We start from the raw sequence: 25,311 nt of genomic DNA, 5'->3' as shown, positions 1-25,311 counted from the left end.
CACTTTGTGTTGGGTAGATTAATTGCAGCTGGGGGAGGGGAGGGAATCCATTTTTAGAAAATCATTACTTTCAGAAAGAGAGCGGGGTGCTTCTGGCTGGGGGAAAACTGCTGAGTTAGCAGCTCAGGCCTCCTGCTTGAGAGCCGCCAGGAAACCGGGGACTGTGCAGGCTGCTCCTGGCTCCGAGTCGAGGGTGGCAGCCTGGGCCCATGCACCCCTCCTCCTGAGGCCAGGGCACCCCAACCCTGCAGCCCTGGCTGTTGCTGGTCTTTGCTTCCTGCCCTGGCCTGGGCTTAGCAGTTGGATGACATTCTGAGCAGGAAGGAATCGCTTCAATATTGGCCACCCCGCTACTATCCATGGACTGGCTTTCCGACTGTCTTCTCTCACTTGCTGCAAAATCCACCACCCAGAGGGCACCACCAGCCTCTGACTGCAGCTGCGGGATGAAAAGAAGGGTGGGGACCCCTGATCACGGCTGATTTCCTTGGATTGAGTATCTAATAAAGTATCTGAAATTGCCCTTAGTGTAAGTCAACATGATCAGATATTAGCAGTCCCACGTGGCTCAACCTAATTAGCATATGGTCAGCTCTTCACATGAATTTTCTCCCCAATCCCTATTTTAGCCTCACGAAAGTATAATACACACTTTATGCTTTGGAAATTGAGGTTTGAAGAGGTTGTGACTTGCCCAAGTGAGTGCTCAAACCCAGATCTGTCTGACCTCCAAACCCATGACTGTGAACCACATCCTATTTCACATCAGGCCCCGACCCCGCCTGCCCCCAGCACACCCTCAGGGACAGTCAGGAGTTGCTCATTGAGGGCACACCAGCTGAGCTGACACACAGGTCCTTTGCAGGCCCCTGAGTGTTGGGAGCTTAATAGACCCAGTGAGAAGTCGTCGCTTGCTGTAGGTTTGGGTGCAAATCCAGCTTCCATCACAGGCTGTGCACGTGGTCCTGGGCAAATCACTCACCCACTGGAGGGTCGGGCCTTTCCTGAATCAGGGAAGGCCTGCCCACATCCTCTGTGGCGTGGGGGCACAGGCAGCATGACTCTTGGTGTGCACGGACACGTACAAATGGCAGGTGTTGTTTCTGTTGCTCAGCAGTCAGATCAGCTTGGTCCTTCCAAACCAGAACTTGTTTTAGAAAAAACATACACAACGCCTTGAGCCAGGCCTGCTCAGAGAGATTAGATAACACAGAAGTGATGAAATCTGATGCTATCACTTAACAGCTGGGAGACTGTGGGTAATTCTTTGAACCTACTTATCTGTAGAATGGGAGTGATGATCACAATATTCACTCGCAGAGTGGCTGTGAGGATCATATGGGACAATCCCAGTGAAAAGTGCTTAGAACACTGCCTAGCAGAGTCAGGACATACTCAGCGTTGCCTCTTGATGATGACGATGATGACCATTATTCCCAGCCCAAGCTAAGCCCACAGATATGCCTCGTTCATGAGACAAGTCCTGTCTGAGCACCACACCAGGAATTGTCAGGGCAGTGGATCCTAACTGAGACTCCAGTTGAGACCCCAGGGTGCCAAGAGCTTATAGTTCAGCAGGAGAGAGAATCCTACACTATTGATCACTCTTCAGGACAAAATTTTTTTTTTTTTTTTTTTTGAGACAGAGTTTCACTCTTGTTGCCCAGGCTGGAGTGCAATTGTGCAATCTTAGCTCACCACAATCTCTGCCTCCCAGGTTCAAGTGATTCTCCTGCTTCAGCCTCCCAAGTAGCTGGGATTACAGGCGCCAGCCACCACACCAGGCTAATTTTGTATTTTTAGTAGACGTAGGGGTTTCACCATGTTGGCCAGGATGGTCTCGAACTCCTGACCTCAGGTGATCTGCCCGCCTCAGCCTCCCAAAGTACTGGGATTACTGATGTGAGCCACTGCGCCCAGACAGACAGAAATTTTTTAAAGGGAGGAGGCCTCTTGGAGGAAGTGTTGCTTGCATCACATCCCAAAGGATAAGGAGGATAGTAATTGAAGTGACCGCAAAGCACTTGCTGCATGGCAGGCCGGCAGCACGGTGCATCCCCCTGCATGCCTGGAACAAAAGATTGCTGTGTGTGGAGGGCTGGGGGCTCAGGGGAGAGGTTGGCAGAGGTGGATGCTGAAGGGCTACTTTGACCAGAGGTAAGGGAGACCCAGGGAAAACTAACAGGCCCTGAATTAAGTCATGCTAGTGGGGGTGGAGAAAAGAGAACGCTGAGAGAGACATTTGCATTTTATAATTATTGATTGAATGAAACAGGGTGGAGGGAATTTGTTTTTTTATTACGGGGGACAGGGGCAAGGATGGGGAATCCAGGTTTCTGGTTGGGACAACTGAGGCATCTACAGGTCCAAGGGAGACAGAACCACCAGAGTGATGCTGTCGTCCAGGGAGAGGGTATGACCCGGGCAGAGCCTGAGATCGAATTCTATAAGACACCCTGAAATTTAAGGGGTGAACTGAAAGGAAAGAGTACCAAGAGGCAGGAAAACTTCCTTCCAATGGGGTAGCTTCTCTGCCTACTCTGCTAATCTCAATGCCATCCGAGCTAAAAGTCCCACATCCTCTGCAAGCACCTGTGGCCCCAAGACCAGGCCTCCTCCTGGGTCCTCGCCTTTTCTTCTGCCTGCACTGTTGCTGATCATCTCAGGTGTGGCATCTTGTCCCCCAGCATCACTCACAGGCACTGTCCAGGTCCATGTTACCTCCATGCCCACCGCAGCACAGTTCTGGGCACATTGAAGGTGCTCAGGAGATGACTGTGGGTGACGGGCTTGCCGGCAAAAAGAGGGAAGTGTCAGAAACCAGCAAATGCCAGACTCCTCCTAAGCACACCTCTTTCCCCACCATCCAGAATCAGCCATGCAGCCAGAACCCACACACCTACACCCCTGTGCCAGCCTCTCCTTCTTCCAGTTGCCACAGTTTCTGCCTCCCAAATCCAGAGGCCTTGCGCAAGTGGCAGGGCCAGGAGGAAACGTGGCGGACCACCCTCCCACCTCCTTTCCATTTCAGGGAGTTGTGGGACTGGAGTCACACAGGATCCTATCAAATAAACATCTCAACAGGGCACGGACCAAGCAGGAAGAACCACTCAGCCCGGAGTCAGATCCTGATCTCCCTAACCGCTTACTATCTTACTGTGTGACCTTGAGCATGTCATTTCACCTCTCAAAGCCTCCATTTTTGCACAGCGTCCTAATGAAGATGAAATCAGAATTCCCTCAAATGCCTAGACATTATGCCTGGCACCTAGTGAAGCATTCAATAGATGATAGCTACTATTATTAAAGAGTTTCCCGGCATGCCAACACAACTTAGAGCAAGCTAAAATGACTTTGACAGCCCCCAGTGTGACACCTTCCCTCTCCACCCCTCCTCTGCCACTACCACCCTGGAGTTAATTAGAACCCTCCTTGGGCGTTTTCTAGAGATGAGATTTTGCACTTATTCTGGGTTACAGAACTACAATGGAAACAAGTTTCAGTTCAATGATAAAAAGCAAAAAGTGACCAGGCATGGTGGCCCACACCTGTAATCCCATCACTTTGGGAGGCCAAGGCGGGTGGATCACCTAAGGTCAGGAGTTTGAGACCAGCCTGACCAACATGATGAAACCCCATCTCTACTAAAAATACAAAATATTAGCCAGGTATGGTGGCAGGCGCCTGTAATCCCAGCTACTCAGGAGGCTCAGGAAGCAGAATTGCCTGAACCCGGGAGGCAGAGGCTGCAGTGAGCCGAGATCACTGCACTCCAGCCTGGGCAACAGAGCAAGACTCCATCTCGAAAAAAAAAAAAAAAAAAAAGCAGAAGCTACTTTGAGAGGTAATGGGCTCCCCATCACATGTAAACAAGTTGGCCTGGATGACCACTTGGCATTAACGCCCTGGAGCATAAATCAACAATCAACATGTATTCATATTTCTTGCTACACAATTGTATTGTCATTCCCTTTAATGAAATGGTGGCGCCAGTAGGCTGTAGCGCTTTGGGTCATTTTTTGGCAAAACAGAAAGTTAGCTGTCCTATATTGGCCTTCCCAAAAGCTTTCATGAAATCATACAGGCTTATGATATCCAAAATCAAGGCCGGGCGCTGTGGCTCACGCCTGTAATCCCAGCACTTTGGGAGGCCGAGATGGGCGGATCACGAGGTCAGGAGATCGAGACCATCCTGGCTAACACGGTGAAACCCCGTCTCTACTAAAAATACAAAAATTAGCCGGGCGCGGTGGCGGGCGCCTGTAGTCCCATCCACACGGGAGGCTGAGGCAGGAGAATGGCGTGAACCCGGGAGGCGGAGCTTGCAGTGAGTGGAGATTGCGCCACCGCACTCCAGCCTGGGCAACAGAGCGAGACTCTGTCTCAAAACAAAAACAAAAACAAAAACAAAATCTTAACCCCCACTTCAAAAGGCCCCCCTTCCTGGATATAAGGTTCAAAAGCCCTTACACAGACACCTGCACGGCCGTTAGTTTCGTACCCAATTTAGACCATCTCTTGTGCAAGATTTCCCGAATCTAAAACATGGCTCAGATCACGGCTCAGCAGCGAACCAAGGCAGGCTGATGCCAACACAGCACTGAAGAGGCATTTTGACTGCAAGTGCCACCAGGGCTGGGCTGGGGAAGGGGACTAGTGAACTGTCGCTTAAGTTCCAGCAGACAAGGGAGGATACTGCAGAGTAGAACTTGGACTCTGTGACCTCTGTGGCCCAGGACAGTATTTGGGAGGGAGCCAGGAAGTGGCCTAGTCCCTCTGACCACCACTGACATTCAACCCCCACCTTCATCACCCCTCCAGGGCCTCAGGCCCAGGAAACTTCTCCTGGAATCCAGTCTGGCAGATGTATCTTAGGCTTGGGATTTAATGCCAAGCGAAGAGTTGGCAAGAACCAGATGAACCCAGGTTCTTGGGGCTAAATTTCCCCATCCATCCATCCATCCCTAATCCGGTCTCCTTCCCATCACCCTAGTTGTAATTCCTTGTCCTCAATTCTACAAGCTTTGAATTATCACCCACAGGGCTCCTGTAGGTTGTCTCCCATTACAAATTCAAGACACAAGGAAGGATGTCTGGGTAGCTGCAAGTCTTTCCAGCACTCTTGAAGACCAGGGCTGTTCTAGATGCCTCTGTTTTGTGGCCCATGTCTCCCCTCCTCCAAGCACTGGGCTGGGAAGACGCCAACTCAACTGAATTTTGATGAATACTCCTCCCCACTCCCTCCAAGCAGCAGAAGAAAAAGGAGCTGGAGGACAACATGAAATCAAGTGTACATTTTAAAAATCGTTTAATGGAACATAAACTCCTTTAGAAAAACATTCAGCTAGGTGATAACACCCATAGAAAAAAACACCAATTTTGTGTTTATCTTTTTTAATTTGGCATTTGTTATTTGCATTTATATTAAAGCAAAGTGCATCTTTTCTTTATTTTTCTTGTTTATACACATTGCACAATACATAAATAATGATGCTTATAAAACGTCTTTATATTTACAAGTAATAATATATTTATATATAACATAAAATACATTTTTTTCTTTAATAAATCTCAGGGTTTTTTTTCAGGAGTCCTTTCTCTCTCAAAGCACTACAATGCTAAATTTCCAATGAGAATGCTTCTCTTGTTCATTTAAACCTTTGTAGTTAGAAAAATAGCTTATGTTAAAGTCTAAACATGCTCATTGAGCTAAGAACAGTGTCAAAGTATCATACGAGTGTATGAGTTGTAGAAGAAATGAAAGAAGAGTTAGGTGTCAGCCTAGGATGGTACCTTGGGTTATGACGGACCAAATCCTTCTTGGAGGGAAGGGGACTGCTAAGCATGTCCCTCCCAGGGACGTCCCCGCTTGCTGGCCCAATAGCAGAGCTCAACACACAGGCTGGGAGCAGGGAGTGCTGAGCTGGTTTTCTAAGTCCGGGAAAAACCTGATGTCACCAGGGCAGGCAGGGGAGAGGCTGAGGGGAGAGGGCACTGGGTGAGCAATACTGTGATGGGGCTGCCCCGGCAGCCCTTAGGAAGCCCATTTCAGGGAGATCCAGGAGCAGATGGCCAAAAAAGAAAGACCTACAATGGCAGGGGCTGACGGGAAGGGAATAAGACAAGGATGAAAACAATTGATTCTGGTTCAGCCACTAGCAGGCTTGCTGCTCAGAAGCCTGTGGACAGGCCCGTGTCCTTGATGAGGGAGAGGAGGGGCAGGGGCTTTCCTAGGCTGGGGACACAGCCGTGCTCCTGGCAGCTGCTGGGACCCCTGCCGCCCAGGTACTGCCTCTGCCCCACTGAGCATGTCCAAGGAGCACGAGAGACACGGCTTGGGACTGCAAACCTCTCTGCTGGGGACATTCGTAAGAGACACAAAACAAAGCACATCGTCTCCCCATTTGCTGCTCCTGCACACGCGTGCACACACTCGTAGCCTCACACTCACACACACACACACACACTCCTGACAAGTGAAATGATGACCGCCCCCCTTCATACGCTGCATTTGGTGGTGCTTGGATTTCTGCTTCCCCTCTTCCTATCAAGGTGTCCTGCCGATCATACCCACCCCCTCTTCCAAAAAACCCCCAACAATTCTTTTCATAAGCTATTTCTCAAAGAGCGAAACAAAACAGAACACAAACGAGGACAAGAAGAAGAAAACCAACCAGCCAACCAACAAACAAAAAAACGACCAAAGAGTTTGCATGAAAAGCAAGCACTCAGGAGGAAAATATTAGCAGCAAAGTAGTTTGAAGTGTGGCCTGCTCAGCTCACGCTCTGTCCCCTCCACACGCGGCTACCGGCTGTTGAAGATGACCTCTAGCCAGCACGGGCAGCTGCTGATGAACTGGCGGGTGTAGCACTGGCCCCAGCCCTTCACAAAGCTGATCTGCACGGTAAAGCCCGTCCACGGCTGCTGCATAAACTCGTGGTCATTGGGCCGCTGCAGGCTGTACGCCTTCTCGTAGTCGAAAGCCTTGATGGAGAAACCGGGGAACACCTTGTGTACCAACAGCGTCCTGGAGTCCGGGTTGTCCAGTGTGGCGGACTTGATGAAGATGGGGTAACTGCTACGGTTGTACACCCACACGCCATCCACCTCCCGCGTCAGCTGGATGCCACAGCCGATTTTGCTCCGCACCTTCTGCACCAGCTGACTCTTGTTGTCCGAATTGAGCTGTCCGAGGCAAAAGCCATTCCCCTGAGGTAGATCATAGAAGATATCCAGAGAGGGCTCCTGGACACAGTAGAGCCTCCCCACTCTCGTCTTCTCCTCCCAGTATGCCACCACGCACCAGTGTGACCGATCCCCAGGCTCCAGAAGAAGTTGGGAATCTAGAAAACACAATGGCAGAGAGGGTTGGTGGGGACAGGCATTGGTGACTACTCGAATGAAGACACCCCCCACCCCGGTCACCAGCTCATCTCTCAGGACGAGACAGAAAGAAGGAGGCGGTGAGGATAGTCCTGGACTTGCCCAGGCTCTTACAGCCCTTTGACCAGTACCCTGCCTTTCTTTAAGCATAGGAAGCGCTGGGGGCTGCTTCTCTCCAGGCCCCTGCCTGTCAGGAGTCCAGTACACCAGCACCTGTGTCCACCTGGCCACCAAAGCCTCTTCTCTGCAGAGCACAGACGCAAAGACACCCTTAGTAACTCAGGTGGTCCAGTTTTAGGGCCGCAAAAAGCCTCAGCAACATACTGGAGTTACAGATCTTTCAACCGGATGGAACCTTGAAGGCCAGCTCCTCCAGCCCCTTGTCATCCTGATGAGAAAACCAGGACCCAGACAGCCTGCTGCTGGAGTACCAGGGGATGACACAGCCAGAGCTAGAACCCAGGTGTCTAGACTCTGGGGCCACCTATGTGACGGTCTCTGGGTGCCTGTCACCCAGCTCTCAAATCAGTACCGTGGTCGTGAGGGACCTCTTTATCTGGTAAAAATAAAAATGAGAGTGGCTTGGGACAAAAACGTCTATATTCCTAATAGAAAAACAAGTCTCGGTGTGTCAGCAGCAGCCCTGTACACAAAGGGTGAATTCATGTCAAAATGCCAAATCACAACGTGCAGACCGGTATTAACCCAGGCTACCTTAACAAAGCTTCCTCCAGCCCAGACAGAAGATTATGTGTCTCAAATAGATGTGTTCCCCTTCTCTGCCGGCACCCCCGTCACCATGGGTGCCCCCTCTCTCCCCTCCTTCCACAGAAGCATCCGGAGCCTGCAGGGCGCCCTGCTCTGCCCTCATCCCTCCCCTGCAGGCCCCGCCCCGCTTCCCTACACAGGGCTCTTCCCACAGGCAGCCTGGGGGCTGGGGTGATTCTGGTAAGGTAATTTTCCTCAACAGGCGCTTGGAGGACTTTAAAAGGGGGGTCACACGGACGGAAAGGGAGCCCCGGCAGCGGGCATTCTGACTCCTCCTTAAGCAGGAGCCAGCGGGCAGGCCTCAGACTTGGGACCATAAATCTCCCCAGCCCAGCCAGACTGCAGGAACGCTGTGGTTTGTGGCAGCAGGGTGGAGACCGGAAGTCTTGTATTTGTTAACAAAAATGGGGACAGCAGAGGGGGGGAAAGCAGAGAGGGGAAAGCAGAGGGGAAGGGCCCCATGTCGGTCAAGCCCTTGCCCTCGCTCCCTGCAGCCCCAGCTCCTCCCTCTCGGGAGCCTGGGGGGCACAAAGCAGGGGTTGAGTGTGAGATGTGTTTTGGTGTGGCCTTTGTATTCTGGAGTAACTGGGTTCAGAGTGAACGATGATGCGTTGCACCCTGCGGGGGGTCGACGGCGGAGGATGGGGCCGCATCCTGCTGCCCCAGCAGGCTGTGTAACTGGGGCAGCCCAGGACACCAACTCGCTCCAACTTTTCAGGCGTGTTAGGACCTGGGAACCCATTGGCTCCACTCAGTTGTTTTTTTTTTTTTTAAGTAGCAGCCAGCGTTGGATGGAGGTGCCCATCAGTAAGGCCGTACAAATGTGCACACTGAGGCCTGCTGAGGCAGCCACACACACACACCCTGAGTGGCGGTTCCCTACAGACGACCCCAGCTGGCCTTCCCAAATGCCTGCCCCAACAGCTCCACAAAAAGGGGACACTGAGGTCTCATTCCTTTCCCTCAACCCCCACCCCACTGAAAATCAACACCAGAAAACTGGCCGGTCACCGCCCCCCACTTATCTAGGAAGTCCAGTGGGTGTGCAAGACTGTGTCCATCATGTCAGTGTGTACGAGTGTGTGTTATATATGTGTTATATATGTGTGCACATACGTACTGGAACATATGGAAAACAAGACAGGGACAGGGAGAAGGTGACTCATCAGCCATTTACTTGTTTCTGCAAAGTATCCATCAACTGCTAATAAACTTGTGAGCACTGGCAATCTTTGAACTTTCTTGCTGAGGGAGCTCAGCTCTGAAGGCTACGCCAAAGACCTGAACGCCCATGGAGGGAAGGACACATTGGCATCACGTGTGAAGCGGGGCAGAAAGCCCTCTTCTGGGAGGCACAGGACATCCACCCTTTTGGTGGGGAGGAGGGTGTTTTGAAACACAAGAAGCTTTAGTTTATTTTCCCAATTCAGGACAACAAACCTGGCCTGGAAAGGAAGACTCAGGGAGTCGCTGGGAGGGAGGTGGGAGGGAGCGAGGATGGGAGACCTCAGCAGAGCCTCACAATGCTTTGTTTCATGCAGCGGGGACCCATGAAACCGGGCACCAGCCAACAGGAGGAGGAGGGGGAGGAGGAAGGGAGTGAGTGGAGTATGGACCTGAGATCGAGGTGCCCCCATGCCAAGCCTGTTAGCCACCTAGACAAGGGGTGGGAGCCTTGTCTGCCAAGGGTGGGGGCGTCTGGGGGCAGAGGAAGCTGGGCGGGGACTGGAGCCTGAGACCTGTAGCCGGAGGGGGAAGTATCAGGGGGGTTTCTGGTTCATTTGTGCAGCCCGCCAGCAATTTGCTGCCAGACACCCCCTGGAAAAAGCCCTTTTCTGCTGAGGTTAATGGCCCAGCCCAGAAAAACTGCAGTGCGTGGCTGTCAGCAGTGCGTGGCTGTCAGCAGTGCGTGGAGGTCGTGAATGCCGCTGTGTTTGAACAAGGCCCCTGAAGTCCATTCGGTGCCCTAACCCACCGCACGGAGACTCCTGCCTGCTCCTCCCTCGCTGTCCCCTCCGGCTCCCCCACCAGCAGCCTCTGCCCTCCCGTTAGGACAGCTCCAGTCTCCTCCTGCCCGGCCTATTTCTTTTTTTTTTTTGAGACTGAGTCTGGCTCTGTCGCCCAGGCTGGAGGGCAGTGGCCGGATCTCAGCTCACTGCAAGCTCCGCCTCCCGGGTTTATGCCATTCTCCTGCCTCAGCCTCCGGAGTAGCTGGGACTACAGGCGCCCGCCACCTCACCCGGCTAGTTTTTTGTATTTTTTAGTAGAGACGGGGTTTCACCGTGTTAGCCAGGATGGTCTTGATCTCCTGACCTTGTGATCCGCCCGTCTCAGCCTCCCAAAGTGCTGGGATTACAGGCTTGAGCCACCGTGCCCGGCTGCCCGGCCTATTTCTAAGCACACACAAAAAAACAAGCTTTCCAGCAAAACCATTCGACAACAGCAAAGGCCCTTCCAACACACACCCTTGTGTGAACATCACACCTTCTGGGGACCCCGCACGACACCTCCCATTGCCAGTACAGAGATTCCCCTCTTTGCCCTGAATTCCCCGCCATTTGGGCTCATTTCTGGGAAATGCTCAGCTTCATCTTCACAGAAACACACTTCCCTGAATCGGGCCCACAGCCCGCACAGTCTCCCCACAAAGGTCTGTGTGGACGCTCTGCTCCCAGGGACTTCCCGGGCCACGTGTCGAGGGGCTGGGAAGTTCAATCAGTACAAGGACTAAGGAAGAGCCTTGGCCTCTCTCGCTGATATTTAACCTCCAAAGGCGAAACTCACAGTCCTTTGTTAACTTCCCTCAGCTTTATAACCTTTTCCGGTATTTTCCATAAACTTCTCCCCCTCCCCAGAAAACTGTACCGGGGCTTGTTTTAAAAGAGTATGTGCTCATTTTAAAGCATCCAAAAGAAAAGCTGTGCTGTAAAAAGCTCACTAATCAGATGCCTGCTCACAATTTTTTCTTTTTATTACAGTGTAGGGAATTTTTGGAGCAACACCAGAAAAATGCTGAATCTGCCTAAAATTCCTTTAAGGTGTTCCCCCACCTCCACCTTCCCCATTTCCCCTAAAGCATAAAATCCTCCCTTTAAAGGGAAGGGGGAGGTGGGCGTTGAGAAGGAAGAGGACTTCAGCCTCTGTTTGCGCTCCAATTGGGGAAGACCACTTAGCAAGGAGCTCCCTGACTCTCACAAAGAGTTATTTAATTACCCGGCTCATGAATGAACAGACCAGACCCTTCCAGGAGACCAGAGGCTCATGAATGAACCTCACACCCCAGGTCTCAATGGCACAGGGTGACCGGGCCTCAAGGCCACATTTTAGGTTAAGTAAGGAACTTTCCCCTTCTTAATTTTTTTTTGAGACGGACCCTTGCTCTGTTGCCCAGGCTGGAGTGCGGTGGTGCAATCTCGGCTCACTGCCAGCTCCACCTCCCAGGTTCACGCCATTCTCTTGCCTCAGCCTCCTGAGTAGCTGGGACTACAGGCGCCCGCCACCACGCCCAGCTAATTTTTTGTATTTTTAGTAGAGATGAGGTTTCACCGTGTTAGCTAGGATGGTCTCGATCTCCTGACCTCGTGATCCACCCGCCTTGGCCTCCCAAAGTGCTGGGATTACAGGTGTGAGCCACCACACCCGGCCCCCTTCTTAAATTTTTAATTTGAAGGCGTCAGGAGAAGAAAAATGGGGGGAGGGAGGAAAGGCCTTGTTCAGTGCCTCAGCAATACCATTTCTGGTCTCCACCTGAAGGCAGAGGGCAGAGAGGCTCCAAGAACAGCCATGGGGTTCTGAGAACACGGGCAGGCATGGAAGAGAGGCTATACTGGGCCTGACTGGGCCCAGACACACAAAGGAGGTGCTTGTGGGGAGGGGGTTCCCAAGATTCCATTTAGGAACAAGGACAAGCTTGGGGAAAAAAGCCAGTAGAGACATGAACTCCATCAGCAGACACTCCATGGTTAAATGTGTCCAATTGCCAGAGTACTAGGAGCTGGGGTCAAAGGTGGGTGAGGAGGGGTCTCCACCAGCTCTCATCTCTGTGAGGCACTTGGATAATGAAGTAATATTCCTCTGCCAAAGTCCTACAGGGCCACGGGCTTATGAGCTCCCTCCTCTATGGTCCAACAGAGCAGAAGGCTGAGGACGGAGAAGTTGGGGAGGAAGAGCGTCTGGGCAGGCGTGGCCGCCTCCTGCAGGCCTCCCTGTGCCAATCAGGGGCAAACGAAGGGCAGAAATGTGGACATAACTTGCACCTGGCAACCTGGGAGCGCAAACATCACCACGCCTCGCCAACGCCAGGTCCAGGGTCCTTCTGTCCTCAGGACCCAGGCGCCGCCAACGGTTGCCTCATCCTGTCTCTCCCTCCATATCAGACATCTCAAAGGTTAACAGCACCCATTCCCTGCTCCCAACCCTGTCAGGAAATTGGCTGTTCTGATATCAACAAGCCCTCTTCAGGCACAAGCCTGAGATAAAAAGGGACTCCAGTGCCAATCTATCCCATCTATTCTCACCCCAAATCACCATAATTCACAAGGACCCTTGCTGGTCTCTTGTTTTCTAGGCAAATCCCCCCCGCAGCAACCCCACCAAATAGAGACCTGTAAAACTTGCTGAGACATCTGGGCTCACTTTAAGACCCGGGGCCGTCTCTAATCCACCATGCTCACAGCCTCATCCAGAAGAGGAAATAGGACCCCAGAGCTCCCTCAGACTCCTCAGGAAACACAGACAATGCTGGGGTTTAGAGCGAGTTCCTCATGGAGGAAACAAACCAAAATGTTTCAGGTAAACTCTGAGTTACTCAGAAAATGCTGGCACCCAACCCATCTCCACCACCCCACGCTCCTTCCCCAAACAGATCAGAGGATGAATCCTGGCTGGTGGAAGGTTGACCTGAGAACAATGGGTTTTTTTTTTTCATGTTTTGCAACATCTCTAGTGAAGTGAGATGGCTGGACTTGGGGGTGGGCAGGGGGTGCCACAGGGTCTCCTTCAAAGGCCAGGCAGCTCTCTGGTTCCCGGGCCCAGTAGGCTTCGTTTCCACCCCTCGGGGATTTCTAGCCATGGCAGAACCCCTGCCCCCGTGCCAACCCCAGAGGTGAGCTGACCAGCTACAGACTCAGACACACCAACCTCGCATGCAGCCTTGGGGTAACTTCAGCTCATCCCTAAAACGGGGCTCCCCCAAGGCCAGCCTCATAAGGTTGCTGTACCAATTTGATGCAAAAGTGATTGAGGCCAGTTGAGGAGAGTGCTGCACACACGTTGGTCTCATCTCTGAGGCTCCTGGGTTCTCCAGCTGCTCAGAAAATGCCCACCAGTCTTCCCAATTGTCTCCACAGCCCCACACCCCATGGGAGGACAGTTCTGGGCCAATGCCTATACTTAATAAGCATTTACTTTGCATAGGCTGTGTTCTCTAAGTGGCTCATGACAACAAGCCTCTGAGGCTGCATACTATCACCAGTCTCTTCAAAAAGGGAGTAGTGGGGGTGAAGCACAAGTCACCGGCTTGTGCAGAGCTATACTTCAAGCCCAGAATATTGCCTGGTGTGAGCTGTGGACACAGGCCTCTAAAGCCACCAAGCCCCACTGTTCCTCTCCAAAGTGTCCTTCAGAACACACTTTGGAAATGCTGCACCAGCTTTTAGAGCTGAGCATGGGGTGCAACTTCCCTGCAGCAAGAAGTGGGGGGTGAAATGGCTTTTTGCCAGCAAGCTGCTCTGTGACCTTGGCCAAGTGGCTTGCCCTCTCAGGGTCTCAGTTTGACCTGTCCATAAATAATGTAAAGGGGACAAGGGAAGATGGCCCCATGGGCCCCCTTCTGGCCTTCATGGTCTCTGGCTGCACTCTGATTCTCAGTATTAAACAACACTGGTTCCATTTATTTTTACAACCTTCCAGAGAGTAAGAAAAGCACTTTGAGGAGCAGGGTACATTTTTGCATTTAATTTGCAACAATAAAACAAAATCAAATCAAAAGGGAAAGGAGGTTTTGAGTCAGGCTTTGCTGTGTCCATCTCTAAACCAACTTTTTGTTTTTTAATTTCAAATAGTCAGAAATGAGTTTTTACTCTGTCTTACTATTCATCACCCTCAAGAGACGGTGGGCCCCCAGGAGAGGATCTCTTTTATCACTGTCATCCTTCCACTGTCTGCCCAGGTTTGGTTCCCTGAAGTTTCTCCTCCCATCACCGCCCTCAATGCCACCTCTCCCAAGCCTACATATTTGGCAGATCTTGCTGGTCTAGAACACTAATTAGTGACTGTGTCCTTACAAATTACGTTAAATAATCAATTCCTGGAACTAAAATGTACTCCCTGGCTCCCCAAACTGGTCCCGCACCACCTCCCAAAACCCCCAAACATCTGAGTCTGAAGCCCCCAACCTGGGGATAAATGCTCCGAAGAGCGTTTATCTTGCCATGGAGAATGTAATTGAGGGTGGCACAGGGCAGGGGAGGAAAGCCACACAAATCAAAAGCTCTTGTCTGTCTCGCCAGCCAGGCTGACGCGGCTTCCTGTGCCCCAGCATTCAGCCATGCAAATTATAGCGTGTACCCAGCTGCCTGCAGCCACTGCTGTCTGAGGAGGCCCGCTCTGCCCAGGCTCCTCTGAGAGAGGCCTCAGAGGAAGGGTGGGGACTCCCGACCCAGCCAACTCCATTCATAATATTGACAGTAAAGGGCCTCTCTGGCTGCTGTTTAGTGTGCATGCAGCCGAATCATTTCTCAAGTTCGAATTTCCAGATACTTCCCCCCTCCATGGTGCACCAACCAGGTTCCCACTGTTACTCCCCAAGTAACTCAGAGCAGCTCTCTTCAGAAAGGGGGTTCACATATTAGCAGGCACAGAAGCCCTCAGCCCTGCATGGCATTGTCTGATCAGCTGCCTTCCCTCTGGGCATGACCCTGACACCCCCAGGAAGGCACAAGGGCTGGGACAAGCATGGAACAGAAAGTCTGTCATGTCCAAGAGAGACATCCAAGTCAAGTCTCTTACCTCACCCACCTACCCACCTGCCACCCTGAGTGTGTCAGGAGATTCCCCAAATTCCCTATCTGGATTCCCATCTGGGCAGTTGACACTGAATGCTGATTCTCTCTCTCTCTCTCTCTCTCACACACACACACACACACACACACACACACACACACACACGTTAAAGCATCATGAAAATCTTAATAGAAACCACTGCATCATAAGCCAATTTTCTAAAAGGACAAAACCCCTAGAAGGACAGGACAGTTTTTCCCTGGTTTTGCAGGTGTGGGGGCTCTGTGCCTGCAAGAAACCAAGCTACTTTTGCCATGGGCCTCGTTGTAATAAAGTCCCAGGGCACCAGGACCCCTAAGTCCTTGGAAGGTATCACAGGACCCAAAGGCAGACCCTGCCCTCTCCCACCCCATCCCCCACAGGTCCAACTCCACTCCAGTTTCTAGAGGGTAGGAGAGCTGTCTGAAGACGTGGAAAAATACAGTGAGAAACAAAAGTCCTTTTCATTCCTCCCCTCCCCCGGCTCCCCTTGTTCCATAACAATTATGAAAACTGTTGGATGGGATGGCATTTTGAACATTTACTGCATTCCAGCCAATAAATTCCAATGCAGGATCCGATGGAAAAGATCTCTCCTCTCCGGCAAGCTCCCTCCCTGTGCACTCCCAGCCCTCATTCCATCTCTCACTTTACAACCCAATACCAGGGCCTGGCCAGGCCAGGGCCGCACTGTACTTAGAGGGAAAAACAACAGTACGACAGCCTGGAGACAGCGTGCAGACTGGAAAAGTTAATCATTACTTCTGTCTGCCTCCGTAATCTAATCTCTCCCGCTTGGACACACTCACTGTTCAGCCATCCCAGCCCTTTCACCCCTGAAGCACCCAGGACCTCCTAGACCCGAGCCCCCACTCCCTCTGGCGGGCCCTCCCACTCCTAACCTCCAGTTAGGAGGTCAAGGGAATAAAAGAAGAATGAAAGGGTCCCCCACCCAGAAGCTGCTGTCACAAGGCCCTGGAGTCCAACACACACAGCCAGACGCTCTGTGCTGGGTGCCCCACCTTTCAGAGCCTCCAGGTCTCCCATAAACATGGGCTCCCATAAATGTGAGCTCCAAATCTGGCTGGTGACTGCAGCAGCCCAGCACTGCCCCTCCCCCACCGTGCAGGGACAGACTGCCCCCTCCCCCCTTTCTCACTCCCTCTGCCCCAGGATTCACCCTCAAGCCCACCCGCAGTCGGTAGGGCTCCCCCACCCCATGTGATCAGTGTGTGCCGACACACAAGTCAAGGAGGCTCTGCCGTTGGCGATGCCTTAAAAAATTAAACACAGAATGACAGTGTAACTTAGCAATTCCACCTCTGGGTATATACCCAGAAGAACTGAAAGCGGGGACTCCTACGGTATTTGCGCATCCATGTTCATAGCAGCATTATTCACAATAGCCAAAAGGTAGAAGCAAGCCAAGTGTCCATCAAGCACTAAATCAACCAAACATGGGATATTCATACAATAAAATATTATTCAGCCTTATAAAAGAAGGAAATTCTGACATACCCTACAGCATGGATGAACCCTGAGGCCATTATGTTAAATAAGCCAATCACAAAAGCACAAACACTGTCTGATTCCACTATTCTATGAAGTACCTAGAGGAGGAGGCAAATTCATAGACAGAAAGGAGAATGGTGGGTGCCAAGTGCTGGGGGGAGGGGAGAAGGGAAGTTAGTGTTCCATGGGAACAGTTTCAGCTAGGGAAGATGAAAGTTCTGGAGGTGGACGGTGGGGATAACAGCACAATATGAATGTACTTAATGCCACAGAACTAAACACTTAAAAATTGTTAATATGGTAAATTTTATATATATTTTACCACAACAAAAGAGAAGAAAAAAGGCCTCAGCTCTCTTAATGCTCTCCTTTGCACCCCCGTAACCAGTCCTCGTAAGCATGGAGTTCCTGAATTGGGGATTCCACGGGTGGGACTGGGCTTCAGCAAAGATAGCGGCCCCCTGCAAATGTATACAAATTGTAGTATATCGTGCATTTTTCTGGACAGTCCTCAGTTTTCACCCATACTTGGAAGAGTTTGCAAGTCAAGAGACAGGAAGAAGTCTTTGGCTTCCATAGGGATATCTCATCAATGGCAGGTCATTCCCACACCCCTCAAACCCAAGAGACGAAGATCACAGATCACTGAAGGGACTCAGCAGCCAAGCCCAAGCCCTTATTCTGCAGATGAGAAAACTGAGGCCCAGAACACAGAAATGGCTCCTGCAAGGCCATGTGGCCAGCCAGGGTTTGAGACACTCGGTCTCAACCCAGGAGGGCAGGCCAGTGTCTAGCGACAAAAAAGGTGGAGGATGCTGGCCCCGCCATTGTAATTCTCTCCCAGCCCCCTCCTGGGACTACAGCATCCTGGACACCCTGGGGAGAAGAGGAGGCTTTTGAACCTTTGCAGGTTCCATGATCCAGGGCTCTTCCCCAGGAAACAGCCCTCCAACGGGGTTTTGATTGTGTCCCCACTGAGCAAGAGATGGGGCCCATCTATTTGTAAGAACAGTATGGTGCACTCAGATCACACTGAGAACTAAGTTTTTAATTTTCCCTCTTGGTTATTGATTCATGAGGGGGTGGGGCAGGACTGGCTCAGAGGCTGCAGTGGGGCTGACCAGGTACCCAGGCCCAGCTCTTGATGACCCTCACTTAGCCTGCTGGGGAAGGAGACACTTAACAGCGTCATGAGGTGACTGGAAGGTGGGACAGGAAGCAGGGACAATCATTTAACCTCCGAGTGAGCCACCCCAGAAAATGCAGACAGCCAATCTGCTAACGGCACAGTCATATCTTGGCGTCTTATTGTTTTTGTTCCGTTGAGTGACAGTCGCAGATCAAAACGTAAGAAAGCTATACTGAAATGAGCACACAGTTGCTGGCCTGGTTATCTGAGTTGTCTTCTGGCTGAAAGAAACTCCCAACTTTGCAAGATGAAACTGGAGTTGAGACCAGATCTTCCCTTTCTGCTCTGATCAAACCTCCCAGCAAAAGCAGCGCTCCCCGCCTTTTCTTCCTGGGGCTCCACGGAGGAGCAAGAGTAATTCAATTAGTGAACTCCACACAGCTCGGAAGCCATCGCTTGGCCCCAGGGGAACAGACAGGGAAGGATGAACGTGAAAATGAAACACCCTGGTAACTGCATCTTAGATTATTTCATCCAAACCCAACCCCAGACAGGCCAGAGCCTCACACGCAGGGCTGACACCTCAGAAACGGGCTTAACTCTCAGATTTAAAATTAAAAAGCAACAGTTTCATCCCCTAGATGGTCTTCATGAGAATCAAGTCCTCTGGAGTTACAAAGAGAAAGTCACTCCTGGGCTTCGAAAACATCCCACTTCCCCTCTGGCTGTCAAGACATCAGATACTGTCTTTCCAGATGTTTCCCCACCCCTTGGCTGTGGTCCACTGAGGAGCCTGGCGCTAGGCTGGTCACTTCCACTCTGTGCTGTGCCCCAGGTACTATCAGGGTCTGGAGGGTGGATTATAACCACAGCTCCTGTTCTTCCTGCTGTCATCTTACAATCAGCAAGAAGAGGGGTGGGGAGGCGGGCTGGAACCAAAACCCGGGAGACCTACCTCTGTTTCTGTTTATCCACAAGCTTTATCTCAATTCTCAACAGACCACACAACCAAAGCAGAAGCAGAAGTAGATGACTCAAGAGCTCTGCCTACTCCAGGGGGCCCACCCCTGCACCTCCCTCACCTATGGCCTGGCTTCATGGAGGGACCAGGCTCTTCTGTCCTACAGAAGCTGCCCCGGCCTGCCTCCAGATGGAGGCAACTCATATTCAATCCCCCCTCCCCACGGCTCCATCCCCATGGATTCAACATCTCCTTCGGACAAGCCACTCCATCTGCCAATTCTTAACTCTATCGCGGCCCAGGAACTGGCCCTCTGCACAGCACATAGCCTGGCACATCACAGGTGTCAATACATATTTGCTCCATAAACGAATCACAGGGACACACTGGCTTCTTCCAAAGCAGCGGGCCCACCTAGCTTCACACCCAAGAGAGGGAGGCACATGTGAACCCACCGGAGAGGGGAGCACACCTTCTAAGCAGGAAGTCAGTCAGAAGGACCAAGTCCCTCTCCCGGACTCCCTGCGGAGGACGCAAGAGAGAAGCCCTGTTCTGTGCCAGGCCGAGAGCAGCGGCTGTAGCAGATGCTGCTGAAAGGTGTTTCCAAGGCAGGCGCCGGCCCGCCAACCTCTGCCGGCACACCACCTGCCCACAGCATTCTGCTTTGGCGTCCCGCTCTGTTTGGACAAGTTACCCCACCAAGTGTTCAACAATGCTTTTACACACCCCAGGGCCCTTGTTGTGTTATGAAAACAAAACAAAGCACGCTAAGGAAAAAGCTGGGAGGGTGGGGGTGAGCGTGAGTGGAGAATGGGCCAGCCACACACACAGGTCTCTTTCTTTCTGGTCTCTATCCTAAAGATGGTTCCTTGGCAGCACGGGGCCGGGGCAATGTCCCATGCCCTGTGTCATTAGAACAATGACATCAACCAAGAGGGGATTTAGAAACCCAGAGACAAATAAATGGAACTGGACCTCATCTACACCACTGTAGGGCTGTGGCAAGCCCCCTCTCTGGGAGATGCTTCTAGGAGAACCGTATCACCCCTTCCTCCAAAGCACAGCACAGTTACTGGACACAGCTGTACCAGGGGAGCTCCGAGACCCATTTCCCCTCCACTCCTCAGTGGCACCCTAGAAACAGTCTCAGGAAAGTTACAGAACTCCTGCAGGATGAGGGGGACTCGGTGGCTTGAAAATACAAAGGCAGCCCTGAGTTCCCAGCGGCTAAATGCCAGGCACGTCTGCTAGGAAAAGGCAGTACCGGGGTGAGTAAAAAGGCTAAAGGCGTGAGTAAATTCTTACCTACCCCTCATCCAAAAAAAAAAAAAAAAAAAATACAATCTTTTTTTTGCAAGTTAAAACTGAGCTAATGACACTGGGTGGGGCTCAGTGTTGAGGACTCCGCAGCCAAACCAGAATTAGCTTCCAGCCAAGAGCTGCTTGGCCTTACCATTTGGGGAAGGAAGCTGAAAAAGTCATGAAAGATTCTTTAGTAAAATGGGAAATAAGGCTGCAGTTAACATTTCAACTGAAGGTGACCCTTCTGGTGAAATATTTTTTTTAATAATAAAAATAACATAAAGTTCTCAAACAGCCTCTTTCTTAAAGAAAATGGCTGTGTACATGTTCTCGTGGGAGTGGAAGGGAAGAAAAAAAAAAACACAAAACAGAAAACAGGCTAGCCGTTTCTCAGCCACTACCTTTCACGAACCACTTTTTTCTGGAGTTCTTCTTAAAAAAGAGGTGACGCAATTTCCTGTCTTGTCCCAATATTTCCTGTTAACTTACAAGGTGAAAGTTATCGCCCTGTTTTAAATAACTGTCCTCAACACCGCTGAAAGTCCCTTTTCCCAGCCAGTGCCCACCCCGATTAAAACATGTCCCCATCTTAGAGTATAACTACGATCATTTTCTACACCTTTAAGAGTTGGCTTCAAAAGAAGCCTGTTTCTCTCTATGGCAGATACTGAATCTACAGGGGCAGCTTCCACGGGAATGGCGCTAGTAGCCCAGATCTCCAAGGTGAACCCACAGAGAGAAACAGAGAGGCTGGGGGGCAGCCGAGTCCCCCAAGTGAGCCAACAGGTTTAGGTAGAGTGGCCAGGATCAGGTGAGTGTTGCTTTCTTGGTGTGTTAACCACTAAATTGAGAACTGTGCCTCAGCAGTTAATAATATCTTCCTGCTGAAAATAGCCGGGAGAGGAAGCTTCTGTGTGACAGTGGGCAGGCGGCCAGCCTTGGGGCTAGCCATTCAATACTGAGCGAGAGGTGGTAGGGCCAGTGGTGACCTCCCAGCGGCTGTGCTTACAGTATCCTTTCACGAGGCTCCTGTGAAGGGAGGGCGCCCGGGCCAGTCACCTGCGGCCTCTGCAGCCCTAGAACTTGGGCAAGGACATCACAGGGACTGGGGTCTCCAGCGGCCCAGGAAGGGTCTGGATCGCCAGCTTTGGGAGCCAACCCTGGCACCATCCTGGTTCACAGTCACTAGGCTGGGCAGGCCAGGGGACCCCCGCGGCGTGAGAACAAGCATATTCACTTCCCCTGGCAGAAAAGTCAGGCCAGGAATCAAACCAGAGGGAACTTTCCTGTCTCTCATTTCTGGAACCCACGAAGAAAAACGGAAGGTCGAAAGATCAACACAGATGTGTCTGCTTGCTCAGGTAACACACAGCAGAAGGCCAGGCCTGGTGGCTCACGCCTATAATCCAGCACTTTGGGCGGCCAAGTTGGGCGGATCACTTGAGGTTAGGAGTTCGAGACCAGTCTGGCCAACACGGTGAAACCCCCCTTCTACTAGAAAAAAATTAGCCAGGCATGGTGTTGCACACCTGTAATCCCAGCTGCTAGGAAGGCTGAAGCATGAGAATGGCTTGAATCCGGGAGGTGGAGGTTGCAGTGAGCCGAGATCGCGCCATGCACTCTTGCAGGGGTGACAGAGTGACACTCTATCTCAAAACGCGCGCGCGCACACACACACACACACACACACACACACACACACACACACCCCAGAGATCCCAGGCAGGCTACCAGCCTTGCTCCCTGGCCCATCAATGTACTTCCCATGCGACCTCAGGGCTGCCACCAAAACAAATGTCTACCATCATCAGGTCCCAGGCAACTAACAGAAGTCTCTCCAATGTTACTCTCCACAATCATTGTTCCTTATAGATTATCCAAATATCTGCATGTATTTAAAACCTTCCGCCGGCCATTTTTTTGGTCAAAACTGTGGTAAAATACACATACATTCAGAGAACTGTGCAACCATCACCACTCTCCAGTTCCAGAACATTTTCATCGCCCCAAAAGGAAACCCGGTCCCATGGGTCCCTTTTACAATCCCATTCATGACAGCAAAGCAAAACAGTGGACCATGTATACTTAATAATAGTTTTCTCTCAAATGTTTCTACAAGCAAGCAAAAAACCTATCTGGGAAGCTGAATCCCGAGGGATTTTAGTGTGGTGAGCAAGTCTAGGAACCAGCACTTTATACTTTTGTTTTCTTCTGCCAGGTGAAGACAACTGCTTTGAGGATGCTGCTCCGAGTTCAAGGCCTGGACCGAAGGGAATAAAGACCTGCCTGGCCATCATAATTCTGCAAGGAATTATGACACAGTAACAGCAATAATAGAGGAGCAAAGAGGCCAGGCGCAGTGGCTCACGCCTGGAATCCCAGCACTTTGGGAGGCCAAGGCAGGCGGATCACTGGAGATCAGGGGTTTGAGACCAGCCTGACCAAAATAGCAAAACCCTGTCTCTACAAAAAATACAAAAATTAGCTAGGCATGCATGGTGGCACACGCCTGTAATCCAACTACTCAGAGGCTGAGGCAGGAGAGTGGCCTGAACCCAGGAGGCAGAGGTTGCAGTGAGTCGAGATCCCACCATTGCACTCCAGCATGGGTGACAGAGCAAAACTCCGTCTCAAATTACAAAAAAAATAAAATAAAATAAAAAGTAAAAAAAATTTTAAGAAGAAGCAAAGGAAGCCAAACTTGATCATGAATTCTTCAGCATTTCCTCCCTTTTCACTGCTCCACTGGCTCTGAGCTTGCCACGGAGGTCCCATAGGTGTACAAGTCTACGCAGCTACAGCCAGGCTTTGCTGTAAAGGCCTCTGTGTGTGTGTGTGTGTGTGTGTGTGTGTGTGTGTGTGTGTGTGTGTGTCTGTAGGAAGTGAAGGGCAATCAGCGTGCTAGAGCGTCACCAAAAGTGACACCACCCGAAGCCTGGCCTTCACCTGGCCCCCTCTCCCTTTGCTGGCCCAGTTCTGCCTGGGGACAGGATGCGTGAGGCAGCAGACCAGCTTGTCTGGCCGGCAGAGCAGCCTAAATTTGCTCCAGAGATTTTAAATGCTGTCACCCTGTATTTAACCCCTGCCTGACTGCCACATTCTTTCCAGGACAAAAGGGGTTTTATCAGTAAGCCCTTCTCCAGGGGGAAGTGCATGACCTGGGGCACTGCAGAAGAGGCGGGGTCCAGGACTGGTCTTCACCAGGGTGTGGGTGTGCACCAGGTGAGCCCGCCCTAGCCCTGACTCATCCTGTTGGCAGGTGTTTAAGGAGAGGCAGAAGGTCTCGAGTTCCAGACTGTCATTTCTCACAGTGGCCTGCAGGGTACTAAGGCGATGGGAAGGAAGGAGCTTTTTCATGGTCACAAGCACCTGTCCACCTGAGTCCCCCAAAGTCCATGCTCATGAGCACTTGGGTGAAAGGCCCACGTGCCTGTGAGCTCAACCTATGCCCCCTACCCTCACTCCACAATGGCATTAGAGATCTCAGTGAAACCGTGAGCTGTTTTGTAGCCAGGTATGGGGAGGTGACTTAATTTAAAGGAGGGAGGAAGGACAGCATTAGGAGATATACTTAATGTAAATGACGAGTTAATGGATGCAGCACACCAACATGGCACATGTATACATATGTAACAAACCTGCACGTTGTGCACATGTACCCTAGAACCTAAAGTATAATAAAATAAAAAAATTTAAAAAAATAAAAAAATTTTAAAAAGCAGAGCAACAGGCGCCCAGGTTCCCAGTTCGCGATCACAATTCCAAGCCAGACAATGAATAATTGTTCACGTGCAGCTGATTAACTTTCCTTAAAACAGGATGGAGCAATGTTTCCTAAGCTACTTGGTTTGAGCCCAAGTCAACTGTGGACTGAGCCAGGGGTGCATTTTCAGATTATACAGGTATTTTTGAAGGCTCTCCTCTGAGACTATGACAGATGCCAGCAGGGATCAAAGAGACGGAGAGAGAAACATTCTTGAATGCTGAATGGATACTGACTCAAGGACGCTCCCATCCCCCAGACTTGTGAACTAGTGGCCACAGATGAATCTTAAGACCTTAGCAAAAGAGTTGGCCACCCTTGGGTTGGAGGCCTGGTGCCGGGTCTCTCCAACAAGTATGACTTTGCACAGCCAAGAGATGGAGTTTCCCAGGACACGTGAGCACTTCTGTCTCCACTGCCTCCTACCTCCCTCCTTGAGATCCATGGGAGCATTTCTTTTGAAGTTTAAATAACTACAAGTGGTTGCTGGCTTCCAATCCCTACCCTAACTGGGGAGGTCCATATGGCTGAGGCCGAGCCAGTTCCAGACATTCATACATAAAGGAGGAGGCTAGAAGATGAGTCTGCAGTTGAATAACCTAGAACTCACAAGGGAGATGCTGCTCCCTCAACCCACCCAAACCAGGACAGCAGACAGGCAAAATGAAAGCCCCCAGACAGAAACTCCAGATGGAGGCTGCAAAGATGATAGCTTCCAACAGATGCTTTGCATTCCCAGTGATCCCCGGAAAGCTCTGGGAGCAAATCCTTTCCATTTCCACGACGAATCTGAGCCTAGAGGCTTCCAAGCTACATAAGACCTCTCAGGTGATCTTCCTGAGCCATGACACATCCATGTCCAAGCAGCGGCAAGGACCTGTTCGGGAGTTGCATGCCTTTCAAAAGACACCCATCCCAGAGGGTCGGGCGCAGACTGCCAAATCACAATGCAGAATCCATTCACAAACTCCACCCACCAAGTCCACAACCTCTTGGAGAGGCCACCCTGACATCAACCCACCCCAGCGACAGGGACCCACCCTATCCCAGAGCCTGCCTGTGGGCATCTGCACAGTCTCATGTGTTTGCGCACGGGATTGTCTCTCTGCACGTCTGTGGCAACACCCACCCACCCACTCGCCCACCCCCTCAACACACACACACACACACACACACATCCACACACAAGCCTGCACCCAGCAATCCATCTGTCTCAGAAAGCCAGCTGTCAAAAATGAAAGTACAATCTCCTGGAAGCAAGTCGCTGCCTTCTAAAAATGTCCCGTTTTCCCAGACCGAGGAAACTTGCAGGGGTGGGGTGTGTTTCACTGCAAGTCCCTAACGACCAGGCCCGTCTTCTACCCACCCCCACCACTCCCCCAAAAGAAAGCTGCAATGCTGGAATTCCAACCTGCAGCCAGCAGCCCCGCCCCCAGGCTCCTACCCACCCA

General features: G+C 51.3%; 1 protein-coding gene across 2 annotated transcripts in view; it reads right to left on the bottom strand.

Annotated features, from left to right (window-relative positions):
- Nucleotides 1–5,284: 5,284 nt before the first annotated feature.
- Nucleotides 5,285–25,311, bottom strand: part of LOC105489381 (SMAD family member 7) — a 32,058-nt gene continuing 12,031 nt past the window's right edge. For both annotated transcript variants that reach the window (XM_011754141.3, XM_011754140.3), the window contains exon 4: nucleotides 5,285–7,344. In XM_011754141.3, coding sequence (XP_011752443.1) covers nucleotides 6,806–7,344 — 539 coding nt within the window. In that variant the 3' untranslated portion in view covers nucleotides 5,285–6,805. The remainder of the gene's footprint in view (nucleotides 7,345–25,311) is intronic.

Source organism: Macaca nemestrina, chromosome 19, assembly GCF_043159975.1.
Source record: "Macaca nemestrina isolate mMacNem1 chromosome 19, mMacNem.hap1, whole genome shotgun sequence".
NCBI lineage: Eukaryota > Metazoa > Chordata > Mammalia > Primates > Cercopithecidae > Macaca > Macaca nemestrina.
Note: the sequence above shows the minus strand (reverse complement) of the source record. Positions and strands in the feature narration are given on the sequence as shown.